This window comes from Sciurus carolinensis, chromosome 6 (genome assembly GCF_902686445.1).
Source record: "Sciurus carolinensis chromosome 6, mSciCar1.2, whole genome shotgun sequence".
Taxonomy (NCBI): Eukaryota; Metazoa; Chordata; class Mammalia; order Rodentia; family Sciuridae; genus Sciurus; species Sciurus carolinensis.
The window spans coordinates 161,738,569-161,762,541 of record NC_062218.1 but is presented as its reverse complement, the minus strand read 5'-3'; the positions used below and the strand labels follow the sequence as shown (position 1 = coordinate 161,762,541).

Sequence of the window (23,973 nt, the reverse complement as noted above, 5' to 3'; positions counted from 1 at the left end):
CCCCTTAGCTCAGGGGGCTTCAGGTAACTGCACATGGGAGGAAACTGAGGTCCAAGAAGCACAAGGACTTGCTCAAGCCACAGGGTGAGGCCAAGCTCAGAGCAGAGCTTGCAGCTCACCTTCCATAGCTTCTCATCACCATCAACACAGAGTGTCACTTCTGCATCCCAGGCACTCAGCATAGGCCCTGGAATGTGATGGGACTCTGACCAGTGTTTGCAAACAAATGAATAAGAAATGAATGGATGGATGGGTGGGTCGATGGATGAGTGGGTGGATGGATGAGTGTATGGGTGGGTGAATGGATGAGTGGAGGGATGGAGGAATAGATGAGTGAATGGAGGGATGAATGGATAGAGGGATGGATAAAGGGATGGATGAGTGGATGGAGGGATAGATGAGTGGATGGATGGATGGTGGGTGGATGGATGGGTGGATGGATGATGGATGGATGGATGGATGGATGGATGGAGGGATGGATGATGGAGGGATGGATGGATAGATGGATGGAGGGATGGATGATGGATGGATGGAGGGATGGATGGATGAGTGGATGGAGGGATAGATGAGTGAATGGATGGATGGATGGATAGGTGGATGGATAGGTGGATGGATGGATGGATGAATGGATGGAGGGATGGTTGGGTGGATGGATGGATGGATGGATATACGAGTGAATGGGTGGGACCAGCATGGAGGGGGAAAGGCATGGTCTTTGGGAAGAGAAATGAAAATGACATTTACCGAGCAACTTGTATGTGCTGGCATTCTACTAACACTCTTTCCTGTACTCTTCTCGACAGATGACATGGGACCAGGAGCTGTCACTCACAAGATGAGCTTCCTCAGTGTCACTCAGCTCCTGGATGTGGTATCCCAAAATGCCCTCCCTGGCTTTGTCCCAGTGTCTTTATCTAAATCTCATTCTGCCTCTTTACCTTTTGTGAGAGTGTCTTCTTTCTTTCAATAGCCCAGCAATTTGGCTTTCTTCTCTTTTCCCTCCTGGACCAGCACCCCAGCCTTCTCACGGAGCCTCTGCAGTTTCGCCTGACTCATCCATATGGAAGAGTCCTCTTTCCAAAGCACAGATCTGCTTAGGTTAACCTGGTCCTTGTGTCTAACTCTTGCATCTTTCAGGAACAGCTACTTTCTTGGTCTGGCCTTCAAGGACCTCCTCCTGACTCTGCTGTCCTCTTTTCCCACTGACTTGAGCAACCCTAAGGTAAGAGCTGGTGCACACTGGGAACTCAATAAATGCTGAACAGCATGGGTTTCTCCTTTAGCCCCTCAACAGTCCCATCAGGTGACAGCAATACCTGGCTATTCGATGTTACCCTGCAAAAGTAAGTTACGAGGCTGGGCCTAATTGGAGGCCCAACTCTGCCATGACTCCTAAGTGGCAAAGCTGGGCCTCCAACTTAAGTCTCCATATTGCCAGGACAACATAGCTGGAGAGACAGGCCCACGAGTTCTGGAGCGAGGGCCCTCTGTCCACATCCTAGCTGAGTGACCCTTGAGAAGTTCTCTGAGGGCTTTACGAGGATCCTTTTCAAATGGAGGCAAAATGCTCTACTTTATGGCGCCCTGGGAGGGATTAAATGAGACGTGGTTTGGGAAGGGCCCCTGGAGAGCTCTTGGCCATGCATGAGCAGGACCCCTCCCAGAGTCCCTCCTGTGTGCAAAGGCAGCCTTACCTGTCTGTGTCTCCCTGAGGCACAGTGACTTCCGTCCCGCTCCACACCTGCAGCTTCAGGGCTTTCTCCTCCTGCCACCTGGGTCCTCGGCTTTGGCCCCGTGACAGCTGAGAGCTGCCGAGCCTCAGGGAAGCCTCGTGGGAGCCGCGGCCCCCGGGCCTGCAGCGGAAGAGCTGCTGGTAGGCGGTGCGGAAGTCTCTGTTCAGGGTGGCGTACAGGATGGGGTTCAGGGCCGAGTTGGCATAGCCCAGCCACAGCACGATGGCTTCGAACACCTCGTTGACTGCATCGTCCCCTTTCAGCCCTCGGTAAACAAACACCGTGAAGTACGGGAACCAGCAGATGATGAAGGCGCCCAAGACGGCGGCCAGCGCCACGGTGGCTTTGTGCTCCCTGATGGTGACGGCCCTCCAGGAGCTCATGTGGTTGATCCTCCGGGCCTGCTCCCGGGCGATCTTGAAGATGCGGTAGTAGGTGACGCACATGATCAGGAGAGGCAGGTAGAAGGTGACCAGCCCGTCCACCAGCCCGTACACCTCGTTGACCTGCACCTGGCACCTGCGGGCAGTGCCGTTGCCCTTGGTCTCACCCCTGCTGTTCCAGCCCAGGTGAATAGACAGGAAGGACAGGGTGATGGAGATGACCCAGATGAAGGCCAGGGAGACGGCCACCCGAGCCGGGGTGACCAGCACCGGGTATCGAAGTGGGTCCGTGACGGCGCAGTAGCGGTCGAGGCTGATCATGAAGAGGTTGAGGATGGAGGCCGTGCAGAGCATCACGTCCAGGCTGGTGTAGATATCGCAGAAGACCCGGCCGAAGCTCCACCTGCAGGACAGCTGGTAGATGGCAGAGAAGGGCAGCACCAGGAGGCCGAGGAGCAGGTCGGTGACCGCCAAGGACACGATGAAGCAGTTGGTGAGGCTGCGGAGCCGGCGGTTCAGGCCCACGGCCAGGCAGACCACCACGTTGCCGGCGACGGTGATGAGGATGAGGACCGAGAGCACCAGGCTGATGGGGACCTTGGACACGGAGGACTCCAGGCCACAGGAGGGGGCGGTGCCATTGGGCGCCATCGTGGGCCTGCTCCCGCCCTCCCCCGGTCTTGCGGCTCCAGCCTCTGGGCTCCAGACTCCCAAGAGTGCCCGAGGCAAGTGTCCACGTCGGGGGCTCCAGTGGCCGACACAACACCGTCTTCTAGAAATAGATCAAGCGGTCGCGTAGGCGTGGGGCGCGGGTCTGAATGAAGAAGAGCTGCAGGCAGGATGCAGGCCGGGCTGGCGGCCCCGACTCCAGCCCTCGGAAGGCCCCGAGGAGCCAGCTTCCTCCTGCGGCTGGGGCAGCCCTCCACTCTCCAGGCTGGGCATGGGGACCGAGGCGTGAGAGCGTGGCGCTGAGCTGGCCGTGGTGCTACGCGGAGGGGATCTCAGGAGAAGCCGCCGAGGCCCTCTCCACAGCCGGCACCTGCTCCCGTCAAGTTATGGGGTCGAGGTCTCCCTCTCTGGGGTCACCGGAGCAGGAGCTAAAAGGCAAAGAGCAAGCGTTGAGCACTCTGAAATGCGACCAGGAGCGCGGGCGGATTCGGGAGGAGTGTTCTAGCCCTGCTGGGGCCTGGGGCCCATCTGGGTGCCTCTCCTTGCAGAGACGGGGGGCAGTCAGGATGGGGAGGGGAGGGCAGGATGCAGGGAGAGCTGGAAAGGCTAGGAGTCTTGATAGACACGGGGAGACCTGGGCACAGGCGCTCGGCCCCACGAGAACGGGGGCTGTGGGTCTCTCTCCTGCTGGCTCCAAGCTCCTGAGCCCACAGCTGGGTACGAGGCATCTGGTGAATGAATGACAGGCTGGATGGATGAGCCACGGCGCACGGGCTTTGCTCCTCAATGCTGGAGCCAGGCCGGCGCTGCTATTCTGACAAAACTCCTCGCCCTCCAGCTAGGGGCCCACGCTCTTTCAGGAAAAGCGCGGTGGTCCACTTCCTGCCTGGGGGCCAGCAAGGCATCTGTCATAAGGACAGCACCACTGGGGCACAGAAGCAGCTGTCAGAAACCTGTGCCAGAGAGCGCGGCTGTGCGAGGACTCGCGGAGGTCACGCGGAGGACACCTGGAGGACACGTGGAGGACACATGGAGGACACAGGGAGGGCACGTGGAGGACTTGTGGAGGACACGGGGAGGACATGTGGAGGACTTGCGGAGGACACGTGCAGGACACGGGGAGGACCCACAGAGGACACGTGGAGGACACGGGGAGGACTCACGGAGGACTCGTGGAGGACACCTGGAGGACACGGGGAGGACATGCGAAGGACTCGCGGAGGACACCTGGAGGACACGCGCAGGACACGTGGAGGACATGGGGAAGACATGCACAGGACACGCAGAGGACATGGGGAGGTTACTCGGAGGACCCGCTGAGGACACGCGGAGGACACCTGGAGGACACGTGGAGGACTTGTGGGGGAGTCACACGCAGGACATGCGGAGGACACAGGGAGGACTCGCAGAGGACACGCGGAGGACATGGGGAGGTCACGCAGAGGACTTGTGGGGGACACGCGGAGGACACCTGGAGGACATGGGGAGGACATGCGGAGGACTTGCGGAGGACTCGCGGAGGACACATGGAGGACACGCGGAGGACACGGGGAGGACACACAGAATGTACGTGTCGTGAAACCTTTTTTCTTTTTCCGATGATTTAAAAATCTGAAGACCTCCTTTCCTTCCCTCCTGCAAAGATCACTTGGGTTAACAGCTGCACCACAATGCCTCTTGGTTCAAGGAGAGTCCCCGTCACCAGGTGCCTCCAGGGCTCCTCCTGGTGGCGACAGTCTGTGCCTGCAGCTGACCAGCACAAGCTAAGCTGAGCCGACTCCTGGCTGTCCACACAGGCTCATCCCGGTGCCTCAGAGCTGCCCGCAGGGACGTCCCCAGGTCCGAGAGGCAGAAGCAAGTTAGTCTCCTGGGGGCAGGAGCTGGCCTCTCCGGCCTCCCCGGCCTCCCCAGCCTCCCCAGCCTCCTGCCTGGAGTGGCTTTGCAGCCTGGTATGAGAAGCACCATTTAACAGTAAGGACTGAGAGGGGCAGGGGTCGCGGTTCCTGGTCACCGTCTGCTGCCCTGCCCAGCCTCCAGCCCTGCAGTTGGGCCTCCGGGTGTTAGTTTTAGAAGATCTTTTCATTACAAAAGTGGCCCCCAAAACAGGCGTCTCGCCACCACTTGACTCACTTTGGAGCGGTTAGTAATGGAATTGGTTTTTGAGAAACCCTATTTCCGATTGGATTTCTCTGAGTTTCCTAAAGAGCTGAGTATAGAGGCCACTTTGGCATTGGGCTGCCATTTCAGTCAAGGTTCGGGCAAAACTTCGAAGCTTCCAAGCCGGTTCCCCTGCCCTCCCTCCTTTCTCCCTCCCCGCTTCTTTCCTCCTCTTCCTTTCTCCTTCTCGTCCCTCCCTTTATTCTCCTCAACAAATATTCCCTGGAGCACCGCCCCCAGGCCAGGTGCTGCTCCAGGTGACGGGGTCCGAGGCATGGTGGACAGCAACCATGATTCCTTCCTTCATGGGGTTTGCAAAGGTGCAGCTCCCAGGCCATTGCTGGGAGCACCCCAGCAGTCTGGGGGAACCTCCTGTGGAGGCAGGGGTCTTAGGCAAGGCTCACGCACCCTGGACCCTGTGGGAGGGTGATCACCTAGAGGGTCATGTTGTCCACTGACTTTCAATGGCTTGCTTTTGCGCACAAGAATTGTCACCATCACTATCACAGATAAAATGGAAGACACTCTCCCCAACTTTTTCTCAGACTTCCAAGGCGATGACATGTTCACTGCAGTACAGGGAGCACCCCGGAGGCAGGCAGGAAGAGCTGACTGTGGGGCCACGACATGCCCAGCCCTCACGCAGCCAGGGGAGGGGCGCTGGCCAGGGGCGTGATGGGCTCCCAGCCTTCCTCTGCGCCTCCATTGTGAGCACGCAGGAGGCCACACCACCTGCTTGTTCCTCCACAACTTCCTTAGTTTCTTTAAAATCCCCAGTGCATCGTGGATGGCCCTCTAGGCCACTTGGCTCAGCCCACTTCCGGAGCCAGCCTGTGGCCATGCAGGCCAACATAGGAGTGACCTGGGCAGGGACATCTGCACTCGCGGGTTTGCAAGTGGCAAGAAATGGAAACACTGGGAGCTCCCGCCAGTGAGGGTCAATGCACAGCTATACACGCATGTTAAACATCACTGACCTGTACGACCACCCCACCCGGGCGGGAGGCCACCCACTCAGTGTGACAGCAGGAGAGCAAGGCTCACAGAGACCAAGTGACCTCACAGTCCTAAGAAGCAGCATAGCCTGGGTTCACTCTCAGCACTAAAGTTTGGACAAGGGTCCCCCCAAAGGCCATGTGTGGAAGGCCAGGTCTCCAGAGCGGTTCTATTAGGAGGTGCTGGAGCCTTCAGTAGGTGGGGCCAGGGAGGAAGCTGGGTCACAGGGTGTGCCCTCGAAGTGGGTACTGGGACCCGACGATCCTGCCTCTCTCTGCTTCCTAGACACCAAGAGTGCCCCCACCACGCTGCGGTCTCTCAGGCCCACGCAGCAGGCCAAGCCACCCTGGACTGAAACCTCCAAAACCGTGAGCCAAAAAACCCCCTCTTCTCTCAAAGATGATTACCTCAAGTATTTTGTCATAGCAATGAAAAGCTGCTCAACACACTCAGTTCAATGCCTTTCACCTGTTTTTAATGCCCATTCTTCTATCAGACATCAAGCTCTTTCCAACTGCCTCTCAGCAAACACTCCTGCACTGTCCCCGGCTTCACCATTAAGGCAAGTGAGCATCCCCAAACACAGCAGGCCATCTTTCTCTCCTGCATCTGCCTGAGCCATCCCCACACCTGGGGTGCTCTCTGCCTGGACTCACTTAAGCTCCTGGCCTCTCTGGTTCAGCCCAGGTGACTTGTCTCCTAGAGGGTGGAGGAGGGAGCAATGTCCCCTGCACTGTGGGTTGACTTAGATTCTGAGCACCTGCCACTCTGTACTGTCTCGTCCCCCCCACTGGAGGGGAACCACCGAGGGCAGGGGCTGGGTCTTTCCCACCGCGCTCCACCCCTCCCTCCCTTCACCCGCCCTCAGTCCTTCCATTCATCCATCCCCTGCCTTGGCCCATCTCTCTTCCCTCCCTCCACCTCTCCTCCCTCCCTCCCTCTCTCCCGCCAACACTTGCTCATCTCTGTAACAGAGGAGTACAGGCTACATGCAGCCTGTGTGTGTATACTGTTTCCTCCTTGGGATCCTACCACGAGCTCATCTTGGGGTCTAGTGGGACACTGGAGTGGGCAGGGGAGGTTGGGCTGTGACCCCAGCATTTTACAGCAAACATTCCCGAGCACTTGTGGAGAGCTGACAGAAGCAGTCCAGTGTGCGTGACACCTGGTCTGCCTGCTGGAGGTTCAGCAGGGCCTCCTCTGCTCTTTCCGGTATGTGTGTGCGTGTGACGAAGACCCTCGCTTTGCTCAGCCTTCCTGCCTGCAGCCGGTTGCAGGCTTCACTACTTCCCCTGCGTCTCCCCATCTTGCCTTAGTGCCCACAGGAAAGGCACTTTCTGAAGAATATGCTCCATGCAGGGCCTCCTCTCCACTACCCGCTAGGGAGACTTCCGATCTCCACTGACAGGCGTCACAGCTCAGGTGGCCTCCCCGAGCTGCGTGCAGGGGCAGTCATGGTAAGGCCTCTGTGCACCCTGCGGACGAGAGCTGAACCTGCCTGGCCATGAAGGCTCTGCGTGGGGGTCTGCCACGGCACTTCCCACTAGCCTGGCTGTCCTTGGTGCACGCTGTGACCTGGCCTTGCTGCTTTGGCCTCACTGCTGCCCAGGGGCTTGGGATACTCTGAGTGCCAGAAGCAGCCGCGGTGACTCAGTGCCTCCTGGTCCTGAGACTGCCAGGCCCGTCCTGCACCCCACCACCCGCCTGGAAGCCCCTCGTCCTCCTGCTCCTCTGGCAAGCCTGGCCTTCTGTGTCCACCTGGAGTACTCCAGGTGGCCTCTCCATCCCTCTCCCTCCAGCTCTTACCTGCTGCCCACGGGCAGGGACTAGGAAGGGGGTCAGAGTGCTGAGTTTCCAGGGCCTCAGGGGACTCTCCTAGCCGGGTCCTTGGTGACTTGTCATCAGAACCTGTTTCCCAGAACCGAGCCCGGGTGAGGTAGGGAAAACCTCTTGCTTCTCCTGTCCTGCCTGTGAGAAGCATGGGACCTGGAGGGGAGGGCCAGCCAGGCCTGCCTGATGGCCCTCTCCCTCGCTGCTCCTCCAGGAGACCCCAGAGAGAGCTGCTGGAGTGCCGTGCTTTGGCACTCAGAGCAGCGACCAGCGGGGGCTGGGTGTTCTCTGGCCATTTGGTCAGACTGTGTCCAGGCCTCCTTTTCTCTCTTCTGTGGTTTACACGCTTAACCCCACAGCTACACGGGAAGCAGCACTGTCCGCGAGCCGCTGAGGACAGGCAGGCTGGGTGAAGGCTGAGCTGATGGGCTTCTCCTTGGCCTAAAGGCACATCGCCACCCCAGGTGGTCAGGAGCAACAGGAGTGCAGACTGGCCTTCACTGAGGGCAGGTGGTCAGGTCCTGACCCTCTAATAATAGAGGCTCCAAGCCACAAGGGGGAGCCCGAGGGCTTTGACAGTGAACAGTCCTGAGTTCTAGTCCCTGCGCTTCGTGTCAGGGTGAAAATTCCTCCTTCACTTTCTGACTATGAACATGAAGACAGTAGAGGAACAGGAGCCCCAGAGCCTGCTCCCCACTCGCTCTCTCCAAATGTGACTCTCTTAGTGCCCAAAGCCGCACTGGTGTGTGAGCACCTCCGTGCGGTGGCCGTGCCGAGGCCTGGGGATGCAGCCGTGCACGTGGCAGACACACTGTGCAGCGTCTGCTGCAGGGGTGGGGGCAGACCTGAGCAAGCCGCCAGAACGGTGCTTCTCCATCGCAGCCATGCTGAGCTCTGCGCAGGGGCAGTGGAGCTGCGTGGTGGGGCATCCAGCTGCTCTCTGGAGGCTGAGGCCTCCCCAGGGAGGTGATTTTCGTGGAGGGGATGAGGTCCCTGAGGAAACGATCCCAGACAAGTGGGTTCCAGAGGAAGAGGACAGCCCTGCAGAAGCTCACAGGGGAGATGCTGGACGTCCCCAGCAGAGGGTGGGGACTCCGGGTCCCTGCATGCCTGCGGTCCATCAGAAGCTGGGCATGGCCCCTGTGGTAGGCCTGAGCAGGCCCCAGGACCACGCCACCATCACTGCAGTGACGTGCAGGGGCCACAGTGCCCGAAGGCAGATCCTCGTCTTCACAGGTCACAGGTCCTCAGACCCTTCCCATGCCCCTGGCTCCAGTGACTTAAGAGCACCAAAACCTCTGACTCGGCAAATGGCTTCCAGGAATTTGTCTGGGGTTCCCCGCGGCACCGCAAGAACACCACCCAATTGCTGGCTGACTGCACCCCAATGCTGGGATTTTCTGGGCTGCGGTGGGGTGGATCCAGGTGCGCAGGCTTGACAGTCAGGGGTGCAAGCATGCTGGACCCAGGCAGCCACCCGTGTCCACCTGGGTGGCCAGGGAGGGAAGGACCTGTGTGAGGGCTGCCTCTGCGGGGGTGGGTGGTGGGACAGGAACAGGGACTGCATTCCCCTGGGGAGCTTTCCCATCTTTTAATCCTGTGGAAGTGGCTTTCACTCAAACCCTAAGGGCCACACGGCTGGCCAGGAGAAGGGAAGGGGCAGGTGTGCAGGGCAGAGGGAATGGCAGGTAGAGGGCTGATGGCAGTCGCTGGGCTGTGCTTGGGAACGGGTGGAGCACGTGGCTGGAAGAGGCTGCAGCTAGGGCTGGCGCCTGTCCTTGCCCACAAGAGCCCCTTTATAAGAGGTCTTCTGAAGCTCACGGCCTCCAGGGCCACCCCTCTCCTCTGTCCCTGTGATCAGACCGTCCCGGTCTCTGACCATGCCATGCCCCTCCAGAGACTCCTCTTTAGATAAAAAGAGCAATGCCTGCCATTCCTGCCCGGGTGACCTGGCTTCTGCTGACCCCTCAGCTGGTTCTCAGGAGGAACAGGAGCTGGGGACAGATCTGGAAAGTCTGGACTTGGCTCAAAGGCAACAGGGACCCAGCACTCAATCAGCCAACCCTGGGTCACCCAGGGAACTGGCGACAGATATGGAAGCCCGCCTGCTGATTCCAGCCAGCTAACCCTCAGCGAGGACAAGCTGTCAGGAGCTGGCGCAGACAGGAACGCTGACTTCACGTTGGGCCTGGGCGCTGTGTGTCTTGCCTCATTTAATCTCTGCCACAGCACCAACAAGCAAGGCGTTCACCTCTGCCACTTGATACACAGAACCCAGTCTCAAGACCAGGAGGAAAGCGCAGGACTTGAACCCAGGCCCGCCTGCCCAGCCCTGCGCATTTAGCCTCCCCTGTGAACAGAGGCAGGTTGCCTTGTACCTGCAGCACAGGACACTCCCTCCCTCATGACCACACTCCAGGGCACTTTTCATCTTGTGCCTGCGGATTTCTAACTCCTTCCTCACACGCGGTGGGCTGAGCGCTTGGTCAAAGCCCTCAAGGCAGAAGAGCCTCTGGTGAAGGCTGTTCCTCATGGGAAAGGCCCGGCCTCCCGGCAGGGCTGGTCCTGAGCCTCCAGGGGCCCAGAGCCAGGGCTGGGTTTTACTTCTGTCCTCAAGCGTGTTTGTGCCACGCTGTAGCCCCCTTGGGGGGACCCTGTGCCCAGGCTGAAGGTGAGCAGGCCTGAGCAAGGTCTGGAAGTCAGGGAGCCGCCGACACGGTGTGGACCCTCCAGCCCAGAGCTGGCTGGTGGGATCTGATAAGACAGACCAGGGATAGAAGGGATGTGCACCAGGAGGCGTCCCTCGTCCTCAGGAGCCCTCTGCAGTGCCCAGAGTCAGGGACCTGGCTGGCCTTGCACACCTCCGCGGACAGGGAGCTGCCTTTCCTACAAGGACCTGCCAGGTGGTCATGCCCTTTAAGGACGTGGGCAGGGCCCCCACGCTCTTTCTCTCAGAAGCCAGACCCCTCTGCAAGATGGACCCATTGCAATGCGTGAACAGTCCACGCCAAGTACAGTCTGCATCGGATGAGCTGCCATCGGTGAATGGACAGTGTGACGTTTGTGCACGTGCAACTGGATACTCATTGCTGGTGGCAATGTTGTGGTTTTCTTTTTCATGTTTCAGGTCTGGTTCTGTGTGTGTGTGTGTGTGTGTGTGTGTGTGTGTGTGCGTGTGTGCGTGTGAACACTCTTGCAGGCCTGAGAATGAGCCTGGAGGCTTGGCAAACAGGCCCCAGTCCCTTTGCCCAGGCAGCGCTGCAGAGCTCTGTGCACACTGAGGGGCCATCCAGTCCCATGATGGCCGTCCTCACAGCCAAGCCTTACCAGGTCACCTCCTGTCACCACATCACCTCCTATCACATCGCCTCCACCGCTGCAATCTCCCAGGCCTTGGCCCAGAGCTGTCCCGCCAGCAGGGTCCTTCCTGCCTGCTGTCTCCCAGCCTTGTTTCCTTGAGGGTGTCACCCTTGCCTCTAGGCACGGCTTGCTCTGCGGGCCAAAGTCCTGCCACCTGGCCAGCTGGGGCACCTTGAAGATTATCAGCAGCAAACAGCCACCTCTTGCTAGGGCCATGCGCACCGAGGGTTATCTTAGCCATCGCTGCTCCCCACCTTCCGGCCCCCTCACGTCATGATGGCACCTGAGTCCTGGACAACCTGAAGCAGTCAGCGCCACAGTACTGCCCACTTTTGCAAATGTGGCCCAGAGAGGCCAAGGGCCTGGGCAGAGCCCAGCACTGGTGGCTTCTGATTCCTGATGTCTGCCGCGTCCCATGCCCCGTGCTCCCCAACTCCTATCTGTCCCCTAATACCTCCTGGTTCCTCAGATTCACAGAACACCATCCTGTTTTGTTTTTGACTGAGTGATTTTTCCTTCTAGTGTTAAATTCGTGGCAAAAGGACTTTGATCATTACAGTGATCACCGGGATCACTTTCCTTCAAGTAGGTCACCCTAAAAATAAACACTGTCGAAGCACAACCCGTGTAGTCGCAGTCTCCCTAGGGACTCCTCGTTAGCAAGGGAACCTGGCCTGCACTCTGGGCCCGGAGCACCGAGGAGCACTCCGCTCAGACCTTCTCTGTGTCATGCCGGGGCGGCTTTGGAGAAGGGGATTTCTGTGTGACTAGATGCTGGCCGACACCTGTGTCTTTGACCCCACATCCGTCCAGGGACCCCCAGGGGTGCTCGCACTGGAGGAAGCACCCTGGGAAGCAAGCCCCTGCAGCGGGAAGGGGTCAGCCAGGCCTGGATGCCGGCTTAGCAGCTTCTCGCTGTGCTGCTGGGCACTGGCTTCGCTCTGCACCTCTCTGAGGCCGTCCTGCCAGATGCAGCCTGCGGTGCTGCAGATGAAATGTGGGGGTGAACGGCAGTGCTGGAAGCATCCTGGCTCATTGGTGGACGGCCCGGCCCGCTTCTCCCACGCATTTCCCTCTTGGAATTGCAGTTTAAGTCCCACCTTTCCTGTTGGGGAGGGGCGAGGAGCAGGCCAGGGAAACACGGGCGCTGTCTGACACAGTCTCAGCTCCAGGTGCTCTGCCAGGGTGAGCTGGCAGCAATGCTGGACGGGAGGTCCTGTGTTGGGCTCCCTGCGGAAGGGAAAGACCTCTCAGGCATGCAGCCGGGGAGAGGACGGGGGTGGGGGGAATGGTGCAGGGGGCCTCTGCTGTGCAGGTGCTGGCGGGAAGCAGGGCAGTGGAGATGGCAGGGTGGTTACAGAGCTGGGTTGGTCCTGGAGACAGGGTGCTGCCAGGTTTGCAGAGGGGAACAGCGAGAGAGGACTGTGAAGGACAGGAGGGCTCTGAGACTGCAGGCAGGAAGAGCCTTTGCAAACCCTCTGGCCTGAACCCTCCCTCAGTTCTCCTGAGAAAGCCCGCACAGTGGCCCCCAAAGCCTTGGGGGATCAAGTCCTGGAGATGTTCCTAGTAAAATCCCCAAACTTCTCTTCCCCCAGCTCAGGGATTTCTGCCGCAGGAGCCCTTCCGTTTCCCGGGCACCGCCCCATCCCCACCAGCCCTCTCAGAGATGATGCCTGTCCTCCCCTGCTTCCTGCATGACATTAGGGTGCCCGTCACCGGCACCACAGATGCAGTTCTTTGTTTCACTTCTGGCCACAGAAAGGCAAGTAGAAGTTCACGGGCAGAGGATCCAAGTCTGCCTGCCTAACGTCACTCACAGAGGAGGCTCCAAGGCACCGTGACAGGCCCAAGTCCAGGTAGTCTAGCAGAGTAAATTGCAGGCCAGTCTAGACAACTGTCCACCTGGAAGGGACTTTTGCCTTCCTGATGTGTCGGCTCTGGGGAAGTGATGTGGTAGGGTTAAGCGGCCATCTGAGTGACGCAGAATCTCCAAGGGTTTCTGGTGGGCTCCAGGGTCGGGGGCTCTGCTCCAGGAGGGTGGGAGCATTTGCAGCCTGGCTGTTCCAGTGTCACAGGCATACTGCTGGTCCCAGAGGAGTTGGGGTGGGGGAGAAAGTTCGTGTGTGTGTGTGTGTGTGTGTGTGTTTAAGACGCAGGGGCTGGGTTGTGGGACCTCTGAATCACCTGCTAGTGCGACTGAGGACAGCAGGTAACCCAGTGATGGCTCATGTACAGGAATCCCTGTCTAGCACTCCAGACGGATGGCCAGCTGCCTCCCTGGTGACCTGCAAGGACCAGGCTGCACTCCATTTCAGTAATGTACATCTCCTTAGTTTTCAAGTATCTGGATACAACAGTGAAGCCACAGACTGAGTTCAACCTGCTGGAGAGTCCTGCTGGGTCCAGACCATGCTCATGACCTCTTAAGACAGCAACAGCATTTAATCAGCGGGAGAGTTCATATAATTGGAACCTAGGTTTCCAATTATAGATGGCCCTCAGTCTATGACGGTTCAGCTTAGGATCTTCAACTTGACGGTGGTGTGCAGGCTACACCCTTACAACCATTCTGTTTTCACGTTCAGATGACAGTCAGCAACTCATAGAAGATATTCCACACCCTATCATGGAACAGGCTTTGAGCTAGACACTGCTGCCCAACTACAGGCTAATGTACACATTCTGGGCATGGTTACTGAGGCTGGCAAGGTCCAGCTGGGTCCCTGGAAAGGCTTTGGTGGCATTCCAACACTGTGTCAGAGTTCCAGCGTCCGGGAGCCACACCTGAACCTTGTGTGGCTCTTGATTTGAACCCTGCCACAAAGCCACCTTGAGGCAACCAGGGAAACTCGAGTCCGAACTGGGCAGTGAATTACACTGAGGAAGGAGTGGTCCTCCTGTAATTCTGGCCATTGAAATGGGAAGGGAGTCAGGTGCTCAGCATCAGGAAACGGACACTGAGATGGTTCAATAGAACGGATTTCCTCGGACTTTTGCTGTGCTGGGACTTGGCACAGGCTAGGCAGGTGTTCTGCCACCGAGCTACACCCCCAGCCCCTGATATCACAGATCGACGACAATGCTCAAGAGAACAAGGGACAGGAGGAGGTGGGAACGGGAAAGATAACTGGCAAAGCGAGCGGTGCTCTTGAGCGGAGAAAGGGGACCCAAGGGCTCCTCCCGCCTTTGCGCGGCGCGCATATCCAGGGAAGGTCTACGATGAGCAAATCTCGCAGGGGGTCCTCCGCGAGGAGCATCTGCCAGGGCTGCTCTGCTCCACTACGCTGCGCTGGGAGGAGTACCACCCTCGCTGTCCCTCCTACTCTGGGGACATCTGGCCTTCCTGCTTCTCCCACCCCAGTTTCTAGGGGGTCAACTCTGCCTGAGGCCTGGCTGCTCCTCCCACGCTGCTTTCACCTGCAGCTCCTGGGCTTTCTCGTGGGCTCCGACCCTCTGCCCCTGGAGAAGCAGGCGTCTCCGCCATGCCCTCAGCTCCGCCCTGCCCTCAGCTCCGCCCCCAGGCCCCGAGCAGAGTAAGCCCCTTTCCCAGCAGCTGCCTTGGGTGCCACCCTTGCTCTGCTACTTACCAGTTGGGCAATTCGGGTTGGTGGCTTTGCCTTCCCTCTCACTTCCCCTCCTGCCAAATGGGGACCATAATGCCAGCCTCCCGGGGCTGAGAAGCCCAGGCGGGGTGAGGACAGGCTCTCCGTGAGCCAGCCTTTGGGTTCTGTCATATCCCCCACCCTTTCACGCTAAGTGGTGGCTTGGTCACTCTGTCTCAGATCCGTCCACTGGGTGAATGAAAGCCACAGTCGTCCCATGTTAAGTGGCCGACTGCTGGGAGGAGTCACCAGGGAACATGCGTCAAGCACTCATGGGAGTCTGCGTACAGGTGAGGCACAGCACTTACGGGCACCTGCCCTCCTCCAGCTTGCTGCTGCATGTCTTGTCCTGTTGCTTGTCCTTCCAGGACCTCAGGCACATCCCCTGCCTCAGCTGTACCCCAGCATCCACCTGTCCCCACGCCACGCCCAGTCTACCTAGTCCCTGTCCTGGCCCCTCTGCTTCTGGCTCAGACACCTGGCTTCCTGGACATGCTCAGTCAGCCCAGCTCCAACTGAGTAGAAAGCTCTGCTCCCGACAAGAGCTGTGGGCTACGAAGGCCTCTACGTTTAAAACCAGAAAAAAGGTTCTGTGAATTACGTCTTAATGGAAATACTAAACAGCTGGTATTACCAATCTTGGATACTATAATAAGGGGAAATGCTTCTATTCAGATTAAAAAATAGCAAGATTCCAATTGCACATAGAAAATGACTAACTATGAACTCCTCGCCTAGAAACCTTCAGGGGGGAGAAAAAAACAACCAAAGTTTATGCCTAGAAAGACTGGATGGTAATAATGATTTTCTTTGGATACTGATAGCAGTTGTTATTATCTTCTTTTCATATTTGTTTATTCAAGATTTTGTACCTTGGGAGTTAATTCTACATTGCCTAAAAATCAACACAAAAGGTATTGAATGAACAGTGTGCAGAATATGCTTCTCTTTGGGCCAAAAATAATACAAACACATACAATATGAATGCAATGATATAAATAAATACAGTAGTCCCTCTTACCCACAGTGTTGCTTTCCCTGTTGTCAACCATCATCTGAAAATATTAAATGAAAGAGAAATAAAACAATTCTTAAGTTTTAAATTACATGCTGTGGCAGGATGAAATCTCATCTGTCCTACATGGAACAGGAATAATCCCTTTATCCAGTGTGTCTGCACTGTATATGCTACCCACCTGTTAGTAGCTATCCTTATCAGACTCACTACCCTGGTACCACTGTGCTTGTGTTCAAGTAACCCATTTATTTAATAATGGTCCCAAAGCACAAGGGTACTGATGCTGGCAATTGTATTAGTGTGGTATTGTTGTAATTGCTCTTTCTTATAATTATTATCAATCTCTTACTGTAACTACTTTATAAATTAAACTTCATCACAGGTGTGTACTTTAGGAAAAAACAGCAGACATGGGGTTCGGTGCTACTGCTGATTTCAGGCATTGGCTAGGGTCTGGTGTGTATCCCTGTGGATGGGGAGAACTGCTGTACATTTTTTGCTTACATTTTCATAAAGAAGATCTGGAAGAACGCACCCCAACAAACTAACAGAAGTGATCTCGTTTCTGGGAGAGGTGGGGGACTGGGCAGTGGGGGCCAGAGGCCAGTGAGCCCTTTCTCTGGAGCCTCTGCACACTGCACTTCTGAACCACATGAAGGTCTCACCCAGGTGGAGAGACAGCATGACCGCCTCGAGCAGCGTCAGGAGGACGCAGCGTGTTTCCAAATGGGCTGCGTTTGTTAAAGGCGTCACTTCAAAACAAGGGACCCTGCGCTGGAGCTCAGGGCTGAGTCTCATCGACCGGGCTCCACTGTGAACCTGACTGACCCCGTCAGTGTGCACCATGACCAAGGGGGCTGTGGAGGAAGGACTTCCACAGAGCCACACAAGGCCCTAGAACGCGACCCTCTCCAGAGACCGATGCTCTCCGGAACACCGTTTGGGGACAGAGGGGAAGGGCTTGCTCTGGGCTCCAGGTCTGGGTGCCAGGGTGACAGGATGGGGATGGTGCTGGGGTCCTGGGTCCCAGGGTCAGAGGTCCCAGGCAGGAGAGGAAATGAGGCAGCCGTGCAGGGACTGCATGCAGCTGCACTACTGTGTGGGTGGAAGGCCGTGTCCAGCGGGGTGGGCCCAGAGCCCTCAGTGGCCACGTTTTCCAAGAGAAGCTGGAAATCTGCATATGAAATGGAATCTTTTGGCTTTAAAATAAAATGTCCAAACTTTTCAATGAAATCTCATTTAAAGTATTGGCTCTTTTTTTTTTTAAACATCTTACAGGCTTTGTAAAATTCTCTGCTGGCTGCTGGTCTGATCTCTGCCCATTTCTACAGAGCCAGATCAGCTCCCAGGATTTACTCATCCTTTTCTAACCTCTCTGCAATGTCATTATTGCTTTGGGACTTTTGCATCTGATTGGTATTAAACCCACTGGCCAGTTGCCTGGGGGAGACTGACTTGCCCCTGCTGGAACCCAGGCTGGACCTGCCCGTCTCTGGCCTGGGGGTCTGGTAAGGGGAGAGCTGCGACTCTAGCCGTGGTTCCTCGTGGGCCCTGAACGCTCTGCATCTAGAAGCGAGAGGGAGTGGCCTTTGCAGCTGCTCTGGGCGCTAACAGCCAAACTCTGCTGAGTGTCGATCCCTTTCCACTCTCCTGCCTCGGTTTCCCCTCCCCTCTTCAAGCATGCTGCCCCCTAGTATCCAGAAGTCTCCCTCTTGCTTTAACTCTCCACATTCTCACCCACTTTCTTGCACAGCTGGATCCCACCATCTGGACCACCCTCCCCTGCTTCCTCCATCTCGTCTCCAGCCACTTGGAAAATGCCGTGCTCAAATGCCAGCTTCCACGGCTCGGGTGAGTCTGGGCAGTGGCAGCCCCGAGAGGTGGACGGCAGCTGTTCCCCCCCTTCGCTCTTAGGCTCCCTCCCTGCATGCGACCCCCACTGGTGCGGGTAGTCTGGCCTCTCAAAGCCGCTTGTGTCTCTGCCCCTTGTCTTCAGTCCTGCACCAAGTGAAGGGCAAGAGCAGGGCACCTGACTAGATTCCCAGGTCTCCGCCCTCTCCTCCCCTGCTGTGTCTGCAGAAAGGGCATTTTAGAAACTGCAAACCTGATTGCCTGTATGTGGTTCCCAGAGCCTCCCGGACAAAACCCCAAACTTCACCTTGGCAGTGAGGGCTCTTCAAGACCTCCCCCCACTTTTCCATCACCTCGTCCCACTGCCCAGGGTCTCGGATGAACCCTGACTGCTCTGAGTGCCCCGAGCACACCTGCAGGTTTTACAGCTCTGGGTCTCTACACGGGCTCCTTCACCCAGATCACCCAGCCGCTCTGTCCACCTGTGGACACTCACCTACAAACCCAGCTCGGCAGAGCTCTGGATGCTGGCTCCCCAGGACAGCGGGCACTGGGGTCTCCGAGGCCTGCAAAGGGCAGGAGGGTCGCACTATTCCTGGCAGCTGCTCAGGGGTCTGTCTTCCCACCTACCCAGGGGTCCTTGGCAGGAGTCAGATTGATCCACCTCTGGTCTTCAGTGCACTGCTGGGGACTGCTGAATGACCGAGTGGACAGCTCTGCTGCTCAGAGAGGGCTTAGAGCTCAAGTGATGACTCTACCAGGGGAAGTAGACAGTCCGGGAGTGGGAGGTGACCAAGGTGTCCAGCTTTTGCTGGAGTGGATGTTTACAATCTTTCCTGCTGTTCCTGGAGGCTGGGAACCAGGTCAAATCTGCCACGTCCTCTTAGAGACTGTCCTGGGGGGTAGCAGCAATTGGCCACGCTGCCTGCTCTGATGCGTGACCAACCTGGCCTTAGCCACCCTCCTCTCACTGTGGCGGCCCAGGCTGTGCCCTCCTGGCTGTGCTGTGAGATAGCATCAAAACACGGCAGTGCTGGACAGACCCTTTAAGATCAGTCAGTCAAGGCCCCCTGTGGTTTTCAGGTGAGACAGTTGAGGTTCAGAAAGGGGAAGCAGCTTGCCCAGGGTCACACAGTAAGAGAAAGGTATAGCTATGCCTGGAGACCAGGACTTCAAGATCTGATCAGGAAAAAAAGATCGAATGATACTTTGACATATCCAAAAGGTCTGCGGGGAGGCCCTGGAGATTGGGAGGCCAGAGAAGCCTCTCTGAGGCGTAGCCTGGAGCTGCTGTGCAAAAGGAGAGCTGGACAGAGGAAACAGCAAGTGCAAAGGACTGGAGAGGGGATGAGTGTGGGGTGGCCAGTGGCCGGCACAGATTTGGAGTCAACATCATGGGCGGTGCCCAATGGGGCAGTGCCCTTAGACGTCTGTGGAGTTCGCATTTCAGTCTAAGTCAGGGAACCACACAATGGAGACCAAAAGGTGACTCTGAGGAGGCTGCTCTCCAGAGCAGGCACCAAGCGATGAGCACACCAACCAACCCCAAAATCCGCAGGCCACCAGGGAAATGCAAACCAAAACCACAATGGTTCCATGCACACACCAGGGTGGCTGCGATCCAGAAGACGGTGCCAAGGCAGGTGAGGAGGCAGAGATACGGAACCCCACGCAGGGCTGCTGGGAACGCAGAAGGGTGCAGCTTTGGAAACAAGTCCAGCAGTTGCTTAGCAGGGGAAAAGGCTTTACCTCGTGACCCCACACTTCTACCCCTGGGTAGACACCCAAGAAAAATGAACGCATACGCCCCCAAAAGGGCTGTGCACAAGTGTTCACAGCAACATTAGAAGTGAAAACAACCCCAAAGCCCAGCAACTGGTGAGTGGATAGGAAGGTGTGGGACTGAATGACCAGCAACGCAGCACCATCAGCCATAGGAAGCATGGGTGCTGATATGCCCCAACATGGATGCACCTCGAAAACGTCAAGCAGGGCAAGAGGCCACTCACATAGGGCCACACGTCATTCAAGTCTATCAACATGAAATATCTGGAAGAGGCAAATCCAGAGAGATAGCTCAGTGGCTGGGTGGGAGTGGGTCAGGGAGGGCACTCCTCACATTCACAGGGAAGGGTTCTGAAATCAGATCGCAGTGGTGGTTGCCCAACTCTGTGAAGATACGAGAACCATGGACCTGCACAGTTTAAAAGGGTGGGTTTTAAGTACAGCATCTCTGTAAAGCTATTATGATTAAAAAAAAAAAAAAAAAAAAAAGAAAGACAGCCTGGTTACTGATGGGGGCAGAGAGAGTGGAAGCAAGGAGACCTGGTGGCCCTGTGGGCCGTCAAAGGACCAAAGTGCCCAGCACAGGAAGCACTCGGAATCTCTGAGGCTTCCCTGCACGTGCCGTCCCGGGCCAGGAAGGCCCCTCTTCTAACCCAGGCCTCGGAACCGCAGCGCCAGTGCTGTTTTGGACAGGCTCCTTCTGGGTGTGCTCTGTGGAACACCTAGCAGCCTCCCTGGCTCTCCTAGATGCCAGAACACTCCTCCCCAAGTTGACAGTCAAAAATAACCTCCAGGCGTTGACAAATGCCCTCTGGGAGGCAAAGTGGTCCCCACCCGAGAATCATTGTTTGAGCCTCTCCCTGGGGAGTCCCTGCCTCCTGCAGAACCACTTCAGCCATGGCCTCTGGGAGCTACCTTGCAGCCCCTGAGTCCCAGTTCCCTAGACACGAGAGCCAAGGCCTGAGGACACTGCCCACAACTCTGAGCCCTTTTAGGTACCACAAGGGCCCAGCACCCAGCACAGAGCTGAGCTCTTCAAGGTCACTGTGGAGCCCTTCCTTCACCTGCACAGTGCAGAGACAGCTTTCTTCTGTAACCTGTAACCTAGGGACCCCGGAGAGCAGATCTGAACGGGATGTTGAACGACAAGGAGGAAGACCACTAAGCAAAGGAGGGTGCTGTGGGTGAGAGGAGCTGCTCGTGGGAGGCTGGGCGGGGTACGGGCACAGCTGTGTGCAGACCACTGCAGGTGGACCAGCAGAGGGCAGGCAGACAGGTCCAAACCCACAGCTGGTAGCTGCAGGGGAACAGAGGCAGAGACTGGGCCATGGTGGCCATGTGTGCCATAAGGACTTTGCACCTGACCCGGGGGAATGGGGAGCCCGGGAATACTTTTGAGCAGGGGAGCAGAGTCTCAGATCTGCATTATCAAATTGACAATGGGACAAAGTATGCATCAGAATTAGAGGAGACAAGCGGATGGTGAAAAATTCAATCTGGCAAACACGATTTTGAGGGACAATTCGGTCTCAGGATGGACGTAGAGGCCCTCCGAGAACGGGCACCCATTCTACAGAACTACACAGCACCTTCATGCATGCAGCACCCCTTGCTTTCCCAGCAAGACCTCAGCACTAGCAGCAGACAGGGCTATGTCTGTCAGTCATTAAAGTGCATGCTCGCTGCCTCCAACCTGCAAAGCCCAGGGAACAAATCTCCCATAATCCTAACGCCCACAGGCAAACACCATTAACCTTTAGCTGATTTCCTTCCTGTCTTTTGTCTAGGTCTTGCCACAAATTTGGGGGACCATACTATACATATGCCAATGCATAAGCACGTTCCTATTCATTGAAAACTCTCTGGTCTTGGTAGCCCCTTGGCTGTCCCTATGGCCGAGCATTACAGGCACTCTATGACTGTGGATGAATAACTTGGCAACTGAGAGAGACTTTGTTTGTATCCCCACCATTTCATCTGGATGTACTCTTAAAACATTTTTGGCAAAGGAACCTCCCTGGCTTGTTGAGACATCCTTTCCCTCATCATCAGCGACTTCTTTCCCAAGAATAAGCTAAATCCTTGGGATTGGACCTTAATCCTGCTTTTCCTTCCTTGGGGCATTGGTGGAGAAGGACCACAGCTGGCTCTGTTTTCCCTATGGACATGTTGGCTGGGAGGGTCGGTTCCTTAGTCATCAGCCTAGGACAGAGACCAGAAAGTGCCTGCTAGTGACCCCAGGGAAACCAATCTAAGCTGAGACCAATGGAGCCAAGTTACCTGAACAAGACAAGGGAGGCAGGAAAAGCACTGCTGGCCAGGGTGGGGTCAGGGTGGGCCAGCCTGACATGGGCTTCCTATGTGGCATGAGGAGCAAACTTCCTTCCCTCCAGACCCTAAAGAAACCGCTTGACAGATGTACCTGAGGCCCACTGCCAACCTTCAGGCTCACCTTCACCAGTGATCACGAGGCAGCTCTTCCTACTACAACACGCAAAGAAACCAACACTGCTCAGCTGCACGCCAGGGGCCAGGCCCTGTCACGTAGTTTACGCAGTCTTATTTGGGGACCAGCGCTGAAATGTCAGAAGCTCCTGGGAGGCAGGCAGACAGGGGTCCAGTCCCACAGATGGCACTTTCCACCAGTGAAACCAGGCAAAAGTCACTCGCCTCCAGGAGCCTCAGTTTCCTCGTCTGTAAGTTGGGGTTCAACGTCACTGGCTTCCCAGGATTGCTGTGATTACTAGCCAGTACCATACACATAATGCACCTAGTACCAGGTTGCACAGAGCAGACCCTTCAGAAAAGTTATCTTCTCATTATTTTCAATTCTACCACCCCAGGATCATATAGGTCAAGAAGTGTAATATATTCAATTGCCTCTGATAAACTCCAGGGATGAAGAGCTCATTACTAGGCAGGAATTCATAACTTCGTCTTAGAAATAAGGCAACTAGGCTTGACAAAAACTGTTGTCTGAGAGATGCCCTGTGTTAGAGAGCACCAGGCTCAGGGTGTGAATGGGGTAGGGAGCGAGGTCCTGGGACCCCACTCTCTGGCCCTGCTTCAGTCTTAGCTGGGCTACCACCAGCTCTACCCCTTGCTCATTCCTGGCAAGGGAGAGGAAGGGGACGTGGTGCATACAAATTAGTTTTCTGGAGAGAAAAAAAAAGAGAATGATTCTGGGGCCACTTAAGTTTGGTGACAGCTGTCACTGGGGGACACCAGAGCTCACAAGCTCTTTCCAGCCCCACCTCCTTATCTTCACAACCACCTCAAAAGGGGCATTAACATGGAACTTGTCACCAGGGAGGAAACAAGCTCACAGGCTCAAGGTCATTGGGATTCTTAAGGGGCCCAAAGGAATGAGAGAGGAAGCCACTTGCCCCCTCTTCTCACAGGGGAATCCCTCTCCAGATGCCCGGGAGGAGTCCCGCCTAGCTGAACGCTGTCGCGCTGGCTACAGGCTTCAGCAAAGCAACCCGGGAGGTCCAAGGCCGGTCGTTCTGATTCCTGAGACACTGGGAGGTCCCCTCCCCTCCAGCCCCGGGCCCTCCGCTGGCATTTCTAGAGCAGAGTCGCTCCGTGATCCGACACACGCAACGCCCTGTAAAACGCCACCCACCGCCCAGAGCCAGGGACAAAATAGAGACTTTACGCGCAAGTGGACTTTCCAGATCTACCCCTGCGCGGGCAGTGGCAAGGCAGAGCTGACCCGCATCCCTTGCTGTGTCCCTTGCTGGCGACGCCCGGGGGCAGCGGCCACGATCCCCGAGGGTCAGAGAAGGTAACTGAGACTCGCGGGCGGAGGCACCTGCCCAAGGTCAGGCACAGGCAGAGATGGAGCCACGACAGCCGCGAAGACCCAGGAGCCGTAGCCAAGGCGTCCCGGGCGCCCCGCCCCCGGCGACCCTCGGCGAGCCAGACCCGCGGGCAGCGTCGCCACCTTACCTGGGGCTGCGCCGGGCGGCTCCGCACCGGCTTGGGCACCGCGCCGCGCCCGCTGCGCTCGGGGCTGGGAGGGAGCGGGCGGCGCGCACGGCCCGCGCCCCGCGCCTCGCACCCACTTCCTCGTCCCGCCCCCGGCGCGCCTCCCGCGGGCGCGCCTCCCCCTCCCGCTCGCTCCCGCCGCCGCGCACACGCACGCACGTGCTCCGCTGCCGGCTCCCAGCGCGCCCACCTGCGCTTCGCTCCCTTCTCCCGACCTCCTTCCCATGTCCTGCCCGCCACACCCTTCTTGGTTCCTGCCTTCACACCGCCCCCTCTTCAAAACCTGCACTTCTTCCCCCTGCTCCTGCCCACTCCCCATTCCTGCACTGGGACGCGCCACCACCCAGGGCCACACCCTGGCCCGAGTCGTCCACCTGTGCACACACTGGCTCGGTGGACAGGGACTCTTAACTGTGACCCAGCGCTGGCCTCTGGTCCAACCTGGGTGTCAGGGTCTTAGGCCCAGAGATCAGCTGACATCCCTCACCTTGGATGCCCAGGACCCAGCTGCTGGACTCAGGCAAGGAGGGAGAAAAGCCCTCAATTTGATGGAAAGGCCAGGATAAGTCTGAGATTTGAAATGTAAAGGGCAAGGGGAT

General features: G+C 57.2%; 1 protein-coding gene across 3 annotated transcripts in view; it reads right to left on the bottom strand.

Moving 5' to 3' along the window:
- Hrh2 (histamine receptor H2) overlaps nt 1–23,464 on the bottom strand; it is a 41,922-nt gene extending 18,458 nt beyond the window's left edge. For all 3 annotated transcript variants that reach the window (XM_047555934.1, XM_047555935.1, XM_047555936.1), the window contains exons 1-2: nt 23,336–23,464; nt 1,695–3,213 (exon numbers count right to left, since the gene is read on the bottom strand). In XM_047555934.1, coding sequence (XP_047411890.1) covers nt 1,695–2,767 — 1,073 coding nt within the window. In that variant the 5' untranslated portion in view covers nt 2,768–3,213; nt 23,336–23,464. The remainder of the gene's footprint in view (nt 1–1,694; nt 3,214–23,335) is intronic.
- Between the last annotated feature and the right edge of the window lie 509 nt (nt 23,465–23,973).